The 15,022-nt window shown below is 41.8% G+C and overlaps 2 protein-coding genes across 3 annotated transcripts; one reads left to right on the top strand and one right to left on the bottom strand.

The window, feature by feature from the left end:
- The first annotated feature begins 605 nt into the window (after positions 1 to 605).
- Positions 606 to 6,196, top strand: LOC135495838 (uncharacterized). 2 transcript variants are annotated; one of them, XM_064784817.1, is made up of 4 exons: positions 606 to 680; positions 1,389 to 1,643; positions 2,515 to 2,719; positions 3,120 to 6,196. In XM_064784817.1, exons 2-4 carry the CDS (start codon positions 1,402 to 1,404, stop codon positions 3,777 to 3,779), a joined length of 1,107 nt encoding a protein of 368 aa, XP_064640887.1. In that variant the 5' UTR covers positions 606 to 680; positions 1,389 to 1,401; the 3' UTR covers positions 3,780 to 6,196. The 2 variants fall into 2 exon arrangements, with proteins under 2 accessions (XP_064640887.1, XP_064640886.1); XM_064784816.1 differs by lacking the exon at positions 606 to 680 and having other exon boundaries at positions 939 to 1,643.
- A 3,164-nt stretch (positions 6,197 to 9,360) lies between these two features.
- On the bottom strand, positions 9,361 to 10,173 carry LOC135496150 (uncharacterized). Its single transcript, XM_064785296.1, has one exon. The coding sequence runs from the start codon at positions 10,171 to 10,173 to the stop codon at positions 9,361 to 9,363; it is 813 nt and encodes a 270-aa protein (XP_064641366.1).
- Positions 10,174 to 15,022: the final 4,849 nt, after the last annotated feature.

Genomic DNA, 15,022 nt, shown 5'->3' with positions numbered 1-15,022 from the left:
CAACTCTACCTCTCCTATGTTGCTACAAATTACTTTCACTTTATAGTTTTAAAAAGAAACATTTCCTTTGTTATGTAATCAAAAGATACCCTACAAAGAAACAATTAAACCAGTGCAATAAATAGTCTCCGCTTGCAGCAAAGCAAATTCATCACTGGTGCTGCATCTTGTAGAGGAAGTCAATATGAAACTTGGGGGAGGGGGGGGGGGGGGGGGGTAACATGGAGAACAACCTCTGTTTGTGTTACCTTATGGACTTTAACATCTATGTGCTTGAACTGTTAATTGGACTGTGTAACAAACAAATCTTTAGTGTATTTTCTTCTGAATGAACATTCAACCGATCCAAATGGAAAACATCTAATAAGAGGTTCATATTTTTGGAGTCGCTCATTCATCATCGGAATCATGGATTACATAAACGGGAGGATCATATCTTTGGACAAACTCATTCACCATCGGAATCATGGATTACATAAATGGGAGGATCATATCTTTGGACAAACTCATTTACCATCGGAATCATGGATTACATAAATGGGAGGATCATACCTTTAGACAAACTCATTTACCATCGGAATCATGGATTATCCATAATCGTGCTAATTTCATTCAAGAAAAGACTATGCTGATTGAAACCTTCACTCTCAATATCCAACACACAATCCAACTCTAAAAATGTTAGTATACAGTAACATGGTATAACACTTATTGGCTCACCGTTAACGGCAGATCAAGAATTTTGAGCTGAATGAGGTCAAATTCAGCCCTACATTATGCTGAGATCATTATGCCATGCACTAAAGACACAATCTGTTTTCACCTGAGAGAGGTCCAGGATTCTTCCCCCTAAAAATAATTGAAATTAGATAATCGGCCAGATGCTTTTTCCTGGTTTATGACGGCTAGCAACATTTGCACCCGTCTTCATAGTTGAATTTACAGCAGGGAGAACAAAGTCTCCGAACAGCCTTGATTACTATCTTTTTGTGGGGGCTACTGTGTTCACAATCAGTTGGTCAAAGAAGACACATTGTAACAAAGGTGTTCTCAGTAACACGAAGTGTGTACAGGAACTGACTTGGCTTCTGCTTGGAACCTTGGTATCAGGGCATCAGCTACATAGAAGTAAGAGATAACTATACAAGTGTGGTGATCAGCAGATTTTTGTGACTTCAGTTCACCTTTAATACACTCTACTAACTAACCTGTTGTTACATTTCAGTAAGATTAAGTGTCTCAATGCTGCTTCAAGCTCTACTGTACTTATTTCCTTCCGTGTACCAAAGATTTTAGGCCCTCACTCTGTATTATTACATCATCAGTCTGTAGTACGGTATATAAGGTGTTCTCAGAAATGTATATAATATGTTTTCTTCCACTTCCAGCTCAGAATTCAAAATGGAGACCAACAACAAGGAAATGAAAGACAAGGATGTGGCATCAAACAAACAAAAAAGACCTTTACCCGAAGAGGACAAGTCAGTTGTCGGCTTTGTTCATAATACTTCACCAGTGAAAAGATCTAAAACAAATATGAACTACTTCGACTCACAAATTCAAACAGGATCTACACAATTTCAACGAGTGGTTTGCTTTCACCAAAGACACCACACCTTTTTCAAGGAGGCTGAAGAGAAAAAGTAAGAGTCCAGTTTCTTCAATACTGCATTACAATGATTATGATGATCACCCCAAATTTCTAACTCTCATGCCAAGACCTAGTAGAGCTACCAAAAAATGTACATTGATAGATTTAGCCCTGGCCTTTCAAAAATTTATATTGCGGTTGAAGTAAAATCTTTAAATTGACCTAGTAGAAGGACACTAAGTCCTTGATTTCTTGTTAACTCCAAGCAATGATGAATAGGACAAGAAAAAAAAAAGCTGATTATTCGAGAATACCACTTATTCAAGACTACCAATACCACTTATTCATGTATAGGCAAGAATTGACCCAGCACCTGCATTGTCCCTCAAATCAACCAGAGGGGAATTGAGATTACTGTGTGTCAATCAGCGCTCACCACTTGCTGCTCAATGCTCACCGCTTGCCATCCATATGGAGACATTGTCCAGAAGATATCTCCCCAGGGCATTACAATTACCTCAGTCACATGACGACATGGGAAATTGTTCCTTTTCTCACTATATTCCAGTATTTCTATTCATATTTTTATCCCAGTGCAGCTTGTTTTTGGCGAACTTGTGGCATATGAAAAATAAAAAAATGCCCTCTTCACTGATCCTTCTTACCAGAACGCAGTCAAATTTTCTCGGGCCAGAAAGCCCTCTACCTCTGGTCTGGAGCTTTCAAAAGCCAGAAAAAAATGTGTGTTCCGGTGACTGTAATCAATCATTCAGTTCAATAGCCAGAAAAAGTCATCATGTGTGTTCTGGTGACTCAAATCAATCATTCAGGCAGTTTTCACATGTTTATTATTCTATCTAAATGATACCTCAGTCTAAAAAGAAATTATCCATTTGATTTCAACTATTTCCATTACTTTTCAGAAGCCCAATCAAGCTCGCCAAAATCCACACAACACCCAACTGGTATGACAACACCAAGGAAGATATCAAAGTCAACAAGGACACCACCCTTGAAAACACCAAGAAAGCTCTTTCCTTTAAGTACAAGACACCGAAACTTCAGCAACCCGTAACAACAACTGTTACTGATTTCGTTTACAAAATTCCATCAACAGAAAAGAATAAGGTAAATTCTATGGTGCCATCATTTGTACAGTCTTTGTCTCTACAGGAATAACATTGTTACTAATTTCTAAACCAACTGCTACATATACAGAAATAAATGAAAATGTTCTTTTTGGAATCATTGGATGGTTCACTTCTTGTTCATTTAAAAGCACTTATATTCGAATATTAGCCCACCGTGTTGATACGTGCATACAGTCCATTAATTTTTTACCATTTCGTTACTGGCCATTATCTTACTACTACAGTACGGAAACCAAAATCAACTTTGTTTACTACTTTTCCCCCTATTTCTCCATTCACTCTCGAAGAAACGTAGACTTTGGTCTACTTTTAAGACAACTTCCTTTTAAAATTCCAACCTTACACTTAGTCCATTTCTATTATTTCTTAAATTTCAGATCAATATCACAGCCTTTGTTAACCAAGTAGTCGAAGAACAAAGTGAGGTTCAACTCAGCTACAAAACGGAGCCAACCAAAAAAAAGGTTTTCGCTATTGCAGATGACAAAACATCTGTCAGACTCACAGCTTGGGCAGACAGCATTGACATAATAGAAATCAACCATACTTATAAATTCACAAATCTCTCAGTATCAAATTTTAACATCAAACATCTCCAGACCACTACATCAACCATTATCACAGAGACTGATGAAATGGAAAACCCTTGCTTGGACCTGCCTGAATTAGAAGATCTTACTAAACTCACCAGTGCTAAATGTGAGAGTGTTCAGTGTTCAATCATTGTATCATGCAACAGCTGCAAAGCCATTGTTAATACAGTAGACCTCTTGCAAAATACATACAGGTGTAAATGCTGTAACATGAGACAACTATCAGCTTCTGTCCTTAAACAAGTCAGGGTCAAACTAAACCTGTCTGACCATGGTGTCAAGTATCGCATCAGTGCGCACAATCCGGTGCTCTCTGATTTCTTGAAAGCTCAAGAAGTTTCACTGGACACTGCTGATGAAGTCGAGGAATTCTTCCTCTCAGCTAAACCCTTCGCAGTAACAATCAACTCAAATTACATAGCCACATCATTTGCCATGGAATAAATACTGAAGAGTGACATGTATCTACTAAACATTCAATAGTTTTGTTACCAAACTTTGTATACCAAGTTCATCATTTTACTGAGTTGAAGAGTCTTAAAGTCAAGTTAAATCATGGGCACCTAGTGGTGAGTTCATTGAGTAACTGGCAAAAAAGCCAGGAAGTAGGACAATAAGACATACCATTATAACATCTGTTTTACATGTATGTACACTCATGGTATATGGACACCTTGTTTCCTGAAATATCTATGGAATGAGTTGGCTGATTTTAATTGAGTTTTCACCATTCAGTAGGAAAATGTGTTTTCTATTGATCTCTCCGTAATTTGAAAACTATCTGATATTTTGATAATGATATTTTTTAAAAAGATCCTAAGTGACAATTTTTGTCTTTGACTTTTTATAACTTTTCCAATTTAACATAAAATAACAGCAAATTCTAAAACCTCCTATGAAGAAATAATTTGAAAATTAGATCACATCTTCATGCTATACCAAATTTTGAAAATTTTTCTTTCTGTGCCATCACATACAATGTACTACAGAGTAGCATATAGGCACACATGAAATTTCGAGTTACAAAATTGCCACTGAATAACAGATATAAGCCAAGTAATTTTCATGATATTCAGAGATTCTTAAAATATTGACAACTAACTGTGAAATTTTTAAAAACCTCAGATATGTATTTTGGGGATCAGAAGAAATGAATGTCAGGGAAAAAATCACAAATTATCAAAATGTCAAAAGAGAAGAAAGTTTTCAAATAATGCAGAGTCCAAAAGAAAATGCTTTATCCTACCTGAGAACCCTGTGAAAATCTCTAAACCCCGTTAAATAGATATTTCATGAGGCATCCTATCCATAAACTTTTTTTTGTTTATAAGGCTGAATTCACTTAATTACATTCTATTTCCTGAAGACCCATTTACTTAATTATTACATGAACATCTATGATATTGAAGAGAATCTGTTCATTCACTTTCAAATTCACACCATACAGGCTGCTTGTTTATTCCTTCCCTTCACCAGCTGTTCACCATCTGCTTACGTCACATGTTTTATATTTCTTGATTTACAAGATTGACACATAATATGAAAAGTGGTGTTATATTCAAAAGAATTCTTCAACAGTGTCAATACCAAGTATAATTATTGCGTCACATGATATGTCTAAAATGATCTTACACCCTTTCTAAAGTCAAGGGCTTACTTCTTTTTACCAAAGACCCCAATTTTTGAGTTACAAATTTCGAAGCATTTGAATATCAATTTTATTTCTTCCAGAAAAAATACCAGGTTGGCACTCCACTCCTGTAAACCAAGCAATAAAAAACATGTGACCTTATACATGGAACATCAATTCACTGGCATCACCTCCACCCATGAAGATTGAGAGTTAAAAAATCACCATTGATGTAGCAGTAAAAATAAATAAAACTGATGAATTAAGTGAGCTCAGCCTTGAACTTTTGACCATCTGTTAATCATGTTAGTCAAACTTGCATTTATCCTCTGTTTTATTTCATTTTGTTTAATCTGTTATTCTATATCTAATTCTATATGTAATTCAAATGCGATTCACACGAATCAAAACTATATCAGGTGGCATACAAAAAACAAGTACACGATATATTTTGTTATCAGTCAAAAAGTCTCCATCGCATTGTAATGCAATTTCTTGCACATTTTTTGTTTGACATCTTTCACATCTTCTGATAAGAGTTTCAATGAAACATCTGAAATGTTTTAGAAGTAATAGGCATTTGAAAAATTAGATAGAAACGTGTAATGCCAGACCTTCAATAACCACTAAAATCAATTTCTGGCTATAACTTCCATAATATTGCTGGTATGATTATGATTTTGATGTCAAAGTATAGGTTGTCGTGACCAAGAAATCATTTAAACTTGGTTTAAGAGTTGTTACACCATTGCATCATGGGAAATGATTCTGGTTTTTTAGCCCAATTCACAGCCATCTTTGATTTCCCATAATGCAATTGTGGTGCAACTCCGAAACCAGGCTTAAATGATACCTTGACCAAAAAACCTATATTTCGACACTAAAATAGTTATCCTATCTGGAATATTATGGAAGTTATAGCTAAAAAATATGTTTTATGAATCACCCTACATGTCATAGGCCTGGCATTTTGATATCATACCTCAATTTTTCAAATGCAAGTAATTTCTAAAATAATTTAGGTTTTTCATTGCAATTTCATAGTAAGGCGGGAAAGAAGTCAAATAATTATGAAATGGCATTTCAGCATGATAAATATTTCCATACTTATAATGAAAAGGTTTGTGGACTCATTTTTTTCTGCACCACCCGATGTATACTTTGAAAATGATTCCAATCACCTGCTGGTCAGGACAATTTGATACCAATAAAAAAACATCTCATTTTTCAACTCTCCGTTCATTTGTTCAATTATTTTCCTGTCTTCAGCATCTAAGCTATGCTGCATTGCCCCAGTATCAGAAAGATAACCACAGATTCCAACTACCACATATGGACCACTTCCAACTTTCCTCATACAAGTAAGAAATATGGTAATTTACATGTTCGCTGAACACCTTCAGCACTCCTACTCTGCAATCAGGACAATACAACAAAAGACATCTTCAGTCCTCGTATAAAAGCTACTTCATACAGCCTGTCAGCTCGGCACAATCCCCATGTGCCTTTTTTTAATTGCTATCAATGGTTACATGTCCTGTCGGCAAGCGCCAGGCCCATGGGCCTCTTGTTAAATCCATTGTCGGAGTTTGAAAAGGATTTATTTTCAAAAATCAATTGGTCGTTTTATGTGGTGCAGCTGTATCTCGTCATCTTCAGAAGCTACTGTTTTGGATTATGAATCTGCCAACCATATATTTTCAGAAAATGGAAAAAAAAATGGAGTTACTAGTATATGACCCCTCTTAAAGCATTTTCTTGCCCTTAGATTGTCTGGACCCGGTAATTCCTATTATGCCAGTGTTTCTATCAGAAGTAATCATGCTCACATATCTCTCATTTCCAGATTTTCAAATCGATTGTAAAAATTTGGCCTAATCTTCTGCTTCAGACATCATTAGTACTAACTATTAAACCAACCTACAAGAAATGTCTCCTTAACTTCACTCTGGCAGGAACCCTGACCTCTTTAACACTTGCTTCCCTAGTACACATACACGCTGTACTTAAATCAGCTGAGCGCCAGGCCCTTGGGCCTCTTGTTGGTATGTACATTGGGGGTGCCTAGAGGAAGGTTCCTTTCGGAAAACGGGCTTGTTAAGATTATCAATATGGCCGCCAGGGCGGCGTGTTTGAAATTGGTTTTCGTCAATTTCGAGGAGAACCGTTCGTCCGATCAAATTCATTTTTGGTATGTACGTTGGGGGTGACTAAAGGAAGGTTCAGTTCGAAAACCGGCTCGTTCTGATTCTCAATATGGTCACCAGGGCGGCGTGCTTGAAATCGGTTTCCGTCAATTTCGAGGAGAACCGTTCGTCCGATTAAATTCATTTTTGGTATGTACGTTGAGGGTGACTAGAGCAAGGTTCCTTTGAAAATGGGCTCGTTCCGATTTTCAATATGGTTACCAGGGCAACGTGCTTGAAATCGGTTTCCGTCAATTTCGAGGAGAACGGCTTGGAGGATGGAATCAATTTTTAGTAGGTGTAGGCCTAATGTTGGCCGCCACGCTCACATCCTCAAAATAGGTTTCCACAATTTTAATTCCCAGATGCAAACTAGCCACTCCACTAAGCTAACTTCACCATTTTCTCACCTTCAACCATAATAGGCTGAGGGGTTGTTTCTCTCAAGCCTGGTACGCTGAACTATTGCTTGTTTTACCGTGTTTGATGTTCGTTAGGGCCAGTTAGACCTTTGCCTGGATAGATGGTGCCTCGGTTCCGGGTTTTGCCGGCTGTATGCCAGCTCTATACACAGTTATACACAGTGCAAGTCAAACCAATTTTACCACGTGGTGGAACATTTTCGAATCGATTTCTGTTACATGTAGATGTACATGATCAGACCTATCAATAATTGATTCTTTGTTCAGGATGAATAAAAGAAGTCATAGTTTACCAAAAAAATCATTGTTTTATTTTGAAAATCAAAAAAATCAAAAAACCAATCAATCGATTTTGGTATTTGATCACCAATTTACAGATACGAGCTGTTAATGCGTGGCTGCAAAGCAATATCAAAATTAGAGGACTGTATTAAAGGTACGAGGATTGACCATACTAACCAAGTCAATCACGTTGTCAATCCTTGTCGTTCGTCTATCCACAATCCACAGCTGGGCCGATCCCTCTCGCTCTCTTCTTCGGACGCCTCTCTTCTCCGATTCTCTCCACTTGGCCCGGAGCTGTAGCTTGTTCACCTCAACGGAGTTGCAATCCACTAAGGGGCAGTTTAAGTTAAGTTGGATATAATTCCACGATACAAAGTGTTCCACGATACAAAGTGCTGACAAACGGTAACACAACAGGTGCTTCTGGTCCACGATACAAAGTGCCCGACAAACGGTAACACAACCGGTGCTTCACACAAAACACTTCACGACCGAGCGTGAAGCAAAGACAAACTCTAACGTTGAGCAATAACTGATTTGATGTGATACTCCAAAGGTAATCAAGTCCAGACTAATGGCATTCCAAGACACCGATTTTCGCTAATGGTGAGATCAAATTAGACTGGACTGATCATCAATGAGTTACTGTAGTACGGGTGGGAAATACGGGCACCGCCGTCTCGTCTTCCGGAACCGTCACAACATCAATGACCTCTCACAAGGACATCTCACAGGGTAGGAAGAACATCAAACTTCTTGAACACTGGCACCATAAACCACCATCACTAACTGACGCCTACAATCTATGGGTTGACTTCGTCTTCAACTAAACATCGATGTTCCACACCATCACCTCACCGGTATATCAAATCCGTGCATCAACAATAGAGCAAAGAACATCTTTTTGTAGCAGATAAAATACAAGTCTGGTCTGCTTTTTCCAATGTATAAACTCTGGACAAGATGGCTTCCTTCTCCAGAAAAGGGTGTCGCCAGACACACCTTGGGCTCGGGGTCAAGCCAACAAATATAGTACCACCATGTACTGAACTAAGCCCACATGCATAGTTCTAAAACAGCAGAAGCTTCCTTGGCCCTTCTCCTGTACCGGCTATCCACGCTCACAGACCCTTCACCTCACCATGGCTGAATTACCATACCAGCCAGGTGTCCACCATTGGCAATCTTCTGTCTTCTCAAGAAATCGGTGTTGGCTCCTACTCAGCCAAAGTCTCAGCTTGGAATGCAATTAGTTCCCTGAACTCCTAGGCCTTTATACTGTTCCCAAAATAAACACTGCAAGGGCAGCCAATCAACAATAGCCAGCAGTTATCACATGACAGACATCATCCTGGTAGTGGTTCTGCCCAATGTAAACATAAACATAAGCACATGGCAAATCTGACAGTTCTGATCAACATGATCAAAACAAACTGGCTTCGCCAGAACATTTTCCCCCCTTGTGACTTGACAAAGTCACAAAGCGAAGCAAAATGGGTCCTCTACTTTTCGTCTTCATCATCGTCATTGTCTGCCATTGATGTCATCTTCTGGTTTCGATCATCCGAAATCGGTCTTCTCGCGTCTTCGTCTGCAGACAAAATCTGCACTAGCTTGCTCACTGGTCGTCGCCATTCTTTTCCTCTTGAAAAGACTTGAACAACTCTGACCCTGCCATCAGATCCCGGGAAGACCTCTAGAATTCTTCCTAATGGCCATCTCCCGCGCGGGTTTGCTGGATCAGCCATCAACACTATGTCTCCAGGTTTAATGTCTTCTTCAATTCTGAACCACTTTGGTCTGTTGTGCAGTAAGGACAGGAATTCTTTTTGCCATCGAATCCACACTTTCTTCACCAAGTCCTGTACATAACGCCACCTATTTCTTGGATGGAAAGCGATCTTATCTGTGACTTCTGGAGCAAGTTGTTCCCCGGCTTGTCCAATCAAAAAGTGGTTCGGGGTCAACACATTCTCATCTTTCGGATCTTGGCCACAGTAGGTGATAGGTCGGGCATTCAGAAGACCTTCTACCTCTGCCACAGCTGTTGAAAACTCCTCATCATTCACCACTGCCTCTCCCAGGATTGCCTTGAGCCCTTTCTTTGCAGCTTTTATCATGATCTCAAAGACGCCTCGATGATGGGCTCCTAAGGGAGGATTGAACCGCCATTGAATACCTTTCTCTGCAAGATGATTGGTGATGCGTTCTTGGTCAAGTTCATTTACCAGTTCTCTTAATTCTCTGTCAGCGCTCCGGAAGTTTGTTCCATTATCAGAGACCATGACCTGAGGGCGCCCTCGTCTGGCTGTCATCCTACTCAGCGCATTCAGAAAGCTGGCGGTATCCAATCCAAAAGCCACCTCCAGGTGTACCGCTCGAGACGCCAAACAGGTAAACAAACACAAGTATCGTTTGTCCCTCATCTTCCTGGTCACCTTGACAAGATATGGCCCGCCATAATCAACTCCACAGTGGGCAAACGCTCAGATTGGAATCTTGACCCTCAGACCAGGTAGTGACGCCATCTTTTGCTGGTACAATTTCTTCTTTCGTTCCTTACACTTGACACATGTGAGCTCGTACTTCTTCACAGCCTCTCGCCCATTCACCGGCCAATATCTCGTCCTGATATCGGCAAGCAGTCCACTCACTCCACGCACATGGTATGCCAACAAATGGAATGATCGGATGATCAAAGTGGTCACAGGATGATTCTTGGGCAGTATGATTGGGTGTTGAGCGTCATAGGGCAGATCTGACTTCTCCAATCTCCCACCAACTCTCAACAGGCCATCGTCATCAATCATGGGACATAGATCTCTCAGACTTCCACGGCAGGGTTCTTCACTTTTCTGTACACTCAACATCTCAGACTTGAAGACTTGTCTCTGAGCATCTCTCAAAATCCCAATCTCAGCTTGCCTCAACTCATCAGAGAATGAGTAAATGATCGCATCCCATCTTTCCTCTTGGGTAGTTTCTTGGCAAAGCACAGCATCCAGGCCACCATTCTTCGGTATCTGGTCCAGCTGGAAAATGATGCGGCTGGTAGAACTGGTGTACTCACTTGGGCTACTGCGCAATTCGCCTCTTTCTTCTCTTCACCCATGGCTACTTCACTAACAGTTGCTCCAGACACATCAAGTGATTCCATCACCTGCCTTGGCCATTCTTCCTCTCCTTTCCACAGGAAATCTGGCCCTCTGCACCATCTCTTATCGTCAGTCATCTCGGTCATCTTCACACCTCGTGACGGGTCGTCTGCTGGGTTTAATTTTCCAGGAATGTGACACCATTGCTGGGGGGAAGGTGAGTTCATGTATCTCTGATACTCTGTTTGCCACAAACTGCTTGTACCGTCGAGACTGTCCCCTGATCCAGTATAGTACATCTGTACTGTCTGTCCAAAATCTGTGCTCTCCAATTGAGATCTCCAGCATCTTGGCTATGATCCGGCTAGCCTTACACCTAGCACCGCTGCCATCAACTCCAATCTTGGGATACTGATAGCCCGCAGCGGGGCAACTCTTGCCTTGGCAGCAACGAATGTCACCTGTGTCGTATCATCATCATACAGAAATCTTATGTAACAACAGGCAGCATAGGCTTCTCGGGACGCGTCGGAGAAGACATGTATCGAAATGTGCTTCACATCAGTGATTGGCCGCGTTCTGTAACACCTCGGAATCTTCAGATCTTGAGCTTGACTCATCTCCTGGATCCAGTCTTTTGCCACCTTTTTCACATCTGGAGTCAGCTGAGCATCCCAGTCTTTCCCACTCATCCACGCCCCCTGCAGAGCAATCTTTCCTCGGATCACAAGAGGCGCCAAAAACTGATGCTACCAGACTCAATAACTCCCTCTTTGTGTTGACTGTGGTCATCTCAAACTTCACGGAGTAACTGAAGACGTCTGTTTCAGCATCCCACCAGACACCAAGGGTTTTCATAGTAGGCAGGTCGCTGTCTCGGAAGCGGACACCAGTCGCTTTGTCTTCTTCACTCAGGCCAACAAGCACTTCTCGCTCATTGCTGCTCCATCTCCGGATTGTCCATCCTCCAGGCTTCACAACTGTTTTAAGCTCCGGTATCATCTTTGTGGCAATTGCAGTGGTCTCAAAACTGTTCGTGACATCATCCATGTATGTGAAATCCTTAATCACTTGACTTGCCAAGGGGTAGTCTGGTGCTGCCCGTCGAGCTTGGTCTTGTAGCACATACATGGCTAGGAATGGGGATGCCCTGTCACCAAATGTTACTCGCACGGCTTCATAAGTATCCATCGGTCGATCTGTGTAACAATCTCTCCACAGGAGGCGGTGGTAACGTCTACATTCTAACTGGAGCACAATCTGACTAAACATTTCCTTCACATCGCCAATCAAAGCAACTGGGCGCCGTCTGAAGTTGAGCAGGATCTCCAGAATGTCTTTCTGCAAATTTGGCCCAGGCAACATTTCATCATTGAGGCTGGTTCCTCCAAACCTGGCAGCTGCATCATACACTATACGCACCTTGGTGGTTTGCTTGTCTTGTTTCACGATAGCAAAATGGGGCAAGTACCATCCATCTCTTGCCGCCTCAACTGGTCCAACTTTCTGGATGTATCCTTTATCAACATTCTGTTAAAAGGCATCTCGATACTGTCGCTGCACCTCTGGTTTCTTTTTTAGATGTGCTTCTAAGCTTCTCAGCCTCCTCTCTGCCATTCCTCGATTATCTGGAAGATTTGGTTGGTCTTGCTTCCAAGGGATACCAATCTCAAACCGGTCACCAATTGGTCTCATTGTTTTCTCCGCTATGTCCAGGGCCCTCTTTTCGTCAACTGTGTAGTTTGGAACATCTCGGCAGTTGATCAAGTCCTGGTTCCATAGGGCTCTCAAACCTTCATCCAGTGGCAGGGCATGAAATCCTGGACTAGAAGTCATGCACAATGTCTGACTCTGCTGTATCAAACCACTCCTAGCTCTCACTTTCCCCACACACGTCCAACCTAGGGGGGTCCTTCTAGCTATGGGCTCGCCAGGATCTCCAAGTCGTTCCTCCAAACAAACTCCCAATTCAGGATAGTCAGAACCCAACAAAAGGTCTACGGTCTTTCCTCCAGGACAAGAGGGAAATGGTATCCCACTCAAATGTGAATACTCATTTTTCAGCTTGGCCCAATCCAAAACCTTCATGTTGGCACACATCTCCGTCATGGTCCAGACTTCGATCCCCCTCCGAAAGTTCTCATCTAGGCTTTCAATGATGACCTTGGTCTTCAAGCTGGGAGTTGACACTGCACTGGAGAACATTGCTATCTCCAGCTGCCCTTTGACGCCACTGATGCCTAATGATTGCACCACTCCTTCACGTATATAGCTTGTATCGGAGCCCTCATCCAGTAAAGCATTGACTGTCACCTTTTCCCCATTCTTCCCCAAAACAAACACTGGAATCAACCTCAGTGCAATTCATCAATAGCAATATTGTCTGCCAGGACACGACTGCTGGTTTGAGTGGTTTTCTTCTCAGGTTCTCCTTTCTTCTGAAAGGAGGGGTCATATTTCTTCTGTGGAACTGGCTCATCTCTCCTGTCATCCTTCTTGCCTGGTTTGGGCATAGAATGCAAGTCTGAGTGATGTTGCCTCTCACAACCATCCTTCCCACAGACTTTTGATTTGTCACAATCTCTGGCTCTATGGGCGGTGTTGTTCAAACACCGGTAGCAAGCTCCCTTATCCTTGATAAACAGCCATCGCTGGTGAACAGTCATCAATTTCCACTCTTTGCACTGCTCGATCCCATGCTTGTCTCCACACTTCAGACATTTGACTTTGGAGGATGCTGTCATCTGGGTGGTGTTGGAATTCCACGACATATTCTTGTCTCTATAGAAGGTCCTTTTCTTCTGGATCTCGCCATCCGGCCTCTTAAAAGTGTCACTGGGTTTCTTTGCTGGTGCTCTAAGCTGAAATAACTCCAGACGTCTATTCACATAGCTCATCAGCCAGTCAGCAAAGGTAGCCAAACCATCTTCATCGGGGTCTGTGTCATAGTATTTCATCAGTAGAGATTCAGGAACATACCTCATCACCATGGTTAACATCGCTGAATCACCAATCAGTTCATCTCGGCGACCACTTTCAGCCATCTTCCCAACGGTGTCATACAGTGTGTCCGCGAATTCTTCAATACTGCGTATATCGTCCATCTTAACTCTGGGTGTGTCATTCAGTTTGTCAATCTGCTTCTGTAACAATCGCCTATCGCCACCATATCGCATGTCCAATTTATCCAATGCCATTTCATATTGTCTTTCAGTGTATCCCAAATTCTCAATCAACTTGAGCGGTTTGCCACCAAGGGCAGACTTCAGCATTACCATCTTGTGCTTCACTGGAATCTTGGCATAGTCAACAAAAATATCAAATTGTTCTCGCCAGTCAAAGAGGTTGTCCTTTTTATCTGAGAAATGTCGCAACTTCGGCTTGGCTATCCCCTGGAAGAACTGACGGAGTGCTGCTGGGTTGGTTTCCTCCTGCTCTGGACTAGGCTCTCGTCTGGGACTCCTTCTAGTCCTAACTGGTGCATTCCTGATGATTGATCGACTAGGCTGAGTAGGCTCTTCTCTCTTTATCAGCATCGCTCCAACTGGAAATCTTGGGTGTCGACTAAATTGGAAAGGACCTGGGCGACTGCTGAACAATTCTGGCTTCGCACCGTCTTCAATCTTCTTTTCTGATGTAACCCCATCTTGTATGTTGCTGGCAATCTTGCACTTCATTGATACCAATGGTTCACCAGGTGGTTCACGATGCTGCTCAGGTTCAGGTTCAGCCTTTACAACCACTTTTCCATCTCCTACCATATTCTTCTCAACCACAACCTCTTTCACCTCAGTCTGCTGTTGCGTATCTTCTTCCCCAGATTCTCTAGTCTCCTCATCTCGGTTGTCGTCATCAGCATCTGGTTTCTCACCTATGGGCTGTGAAGCCGCATCTGTCTGACTCAGGCGATGACTACCACCTGGATTCCGCTGGGCAACTAAAAGTAACTGGGCAGTCGATTTAGGCTGATTCTCGGTAGGTTTCTCTTCTTTCTCTAGACCGGTACCCCTGGACTTGGTGGCAGTCTCCATCAACCAATTCCAAACTTTGACATCGCTCAATCGATCGG

The sequence above is a fragment of the Lineus longissimus genome, chromosome 11, assembly GCF_910592395.1.
Source record: "Lineus longissimus chromosome 11, tnLinLong1.2, whole genome shotgun sequence".
Lineage (NCBI taxonomy): Eukaryota > Metazoa > Nemertea > Pilidiophora > Heteronemertea > Lineidae > Lineus > Lineus longissimus.
This window is presented reverse-complemented; position numbering and strand designations above follow the sequence as displayed.

Bases quoted from the DNA above. Each gene is read 5' to 3' on its own strand.
- LOC135495838 (XM_064784816.1), top strand. From the start codon at position 1,369: ATGTTTTCTTCCACTTCCAGCTCAGAATTCAAAATGGAGACCAACAAC. The intron at 1,644-2,514 runs GTAAGAGTCCAG...ATTACTTTTCAG, and splicing joins AAGGAGGCTGAAGAGAAAAA to AAGCCCAATCAAGCTCGCCA. The intron at 2,720-3,119 runs GTAAATTCTATG...CTTAAATTTCAG, and splicing joins CATCAACAGAAAAGAATAAG to ATCAATATCACAGCCTTTGT.
- LOC135496150 (XM_064785296.1), bottom strand. From the start codon at position 10,173: ATGACAGCCAGACGAGGGCGCCCTCAGGTCATGGTCTCTGATAATGGA.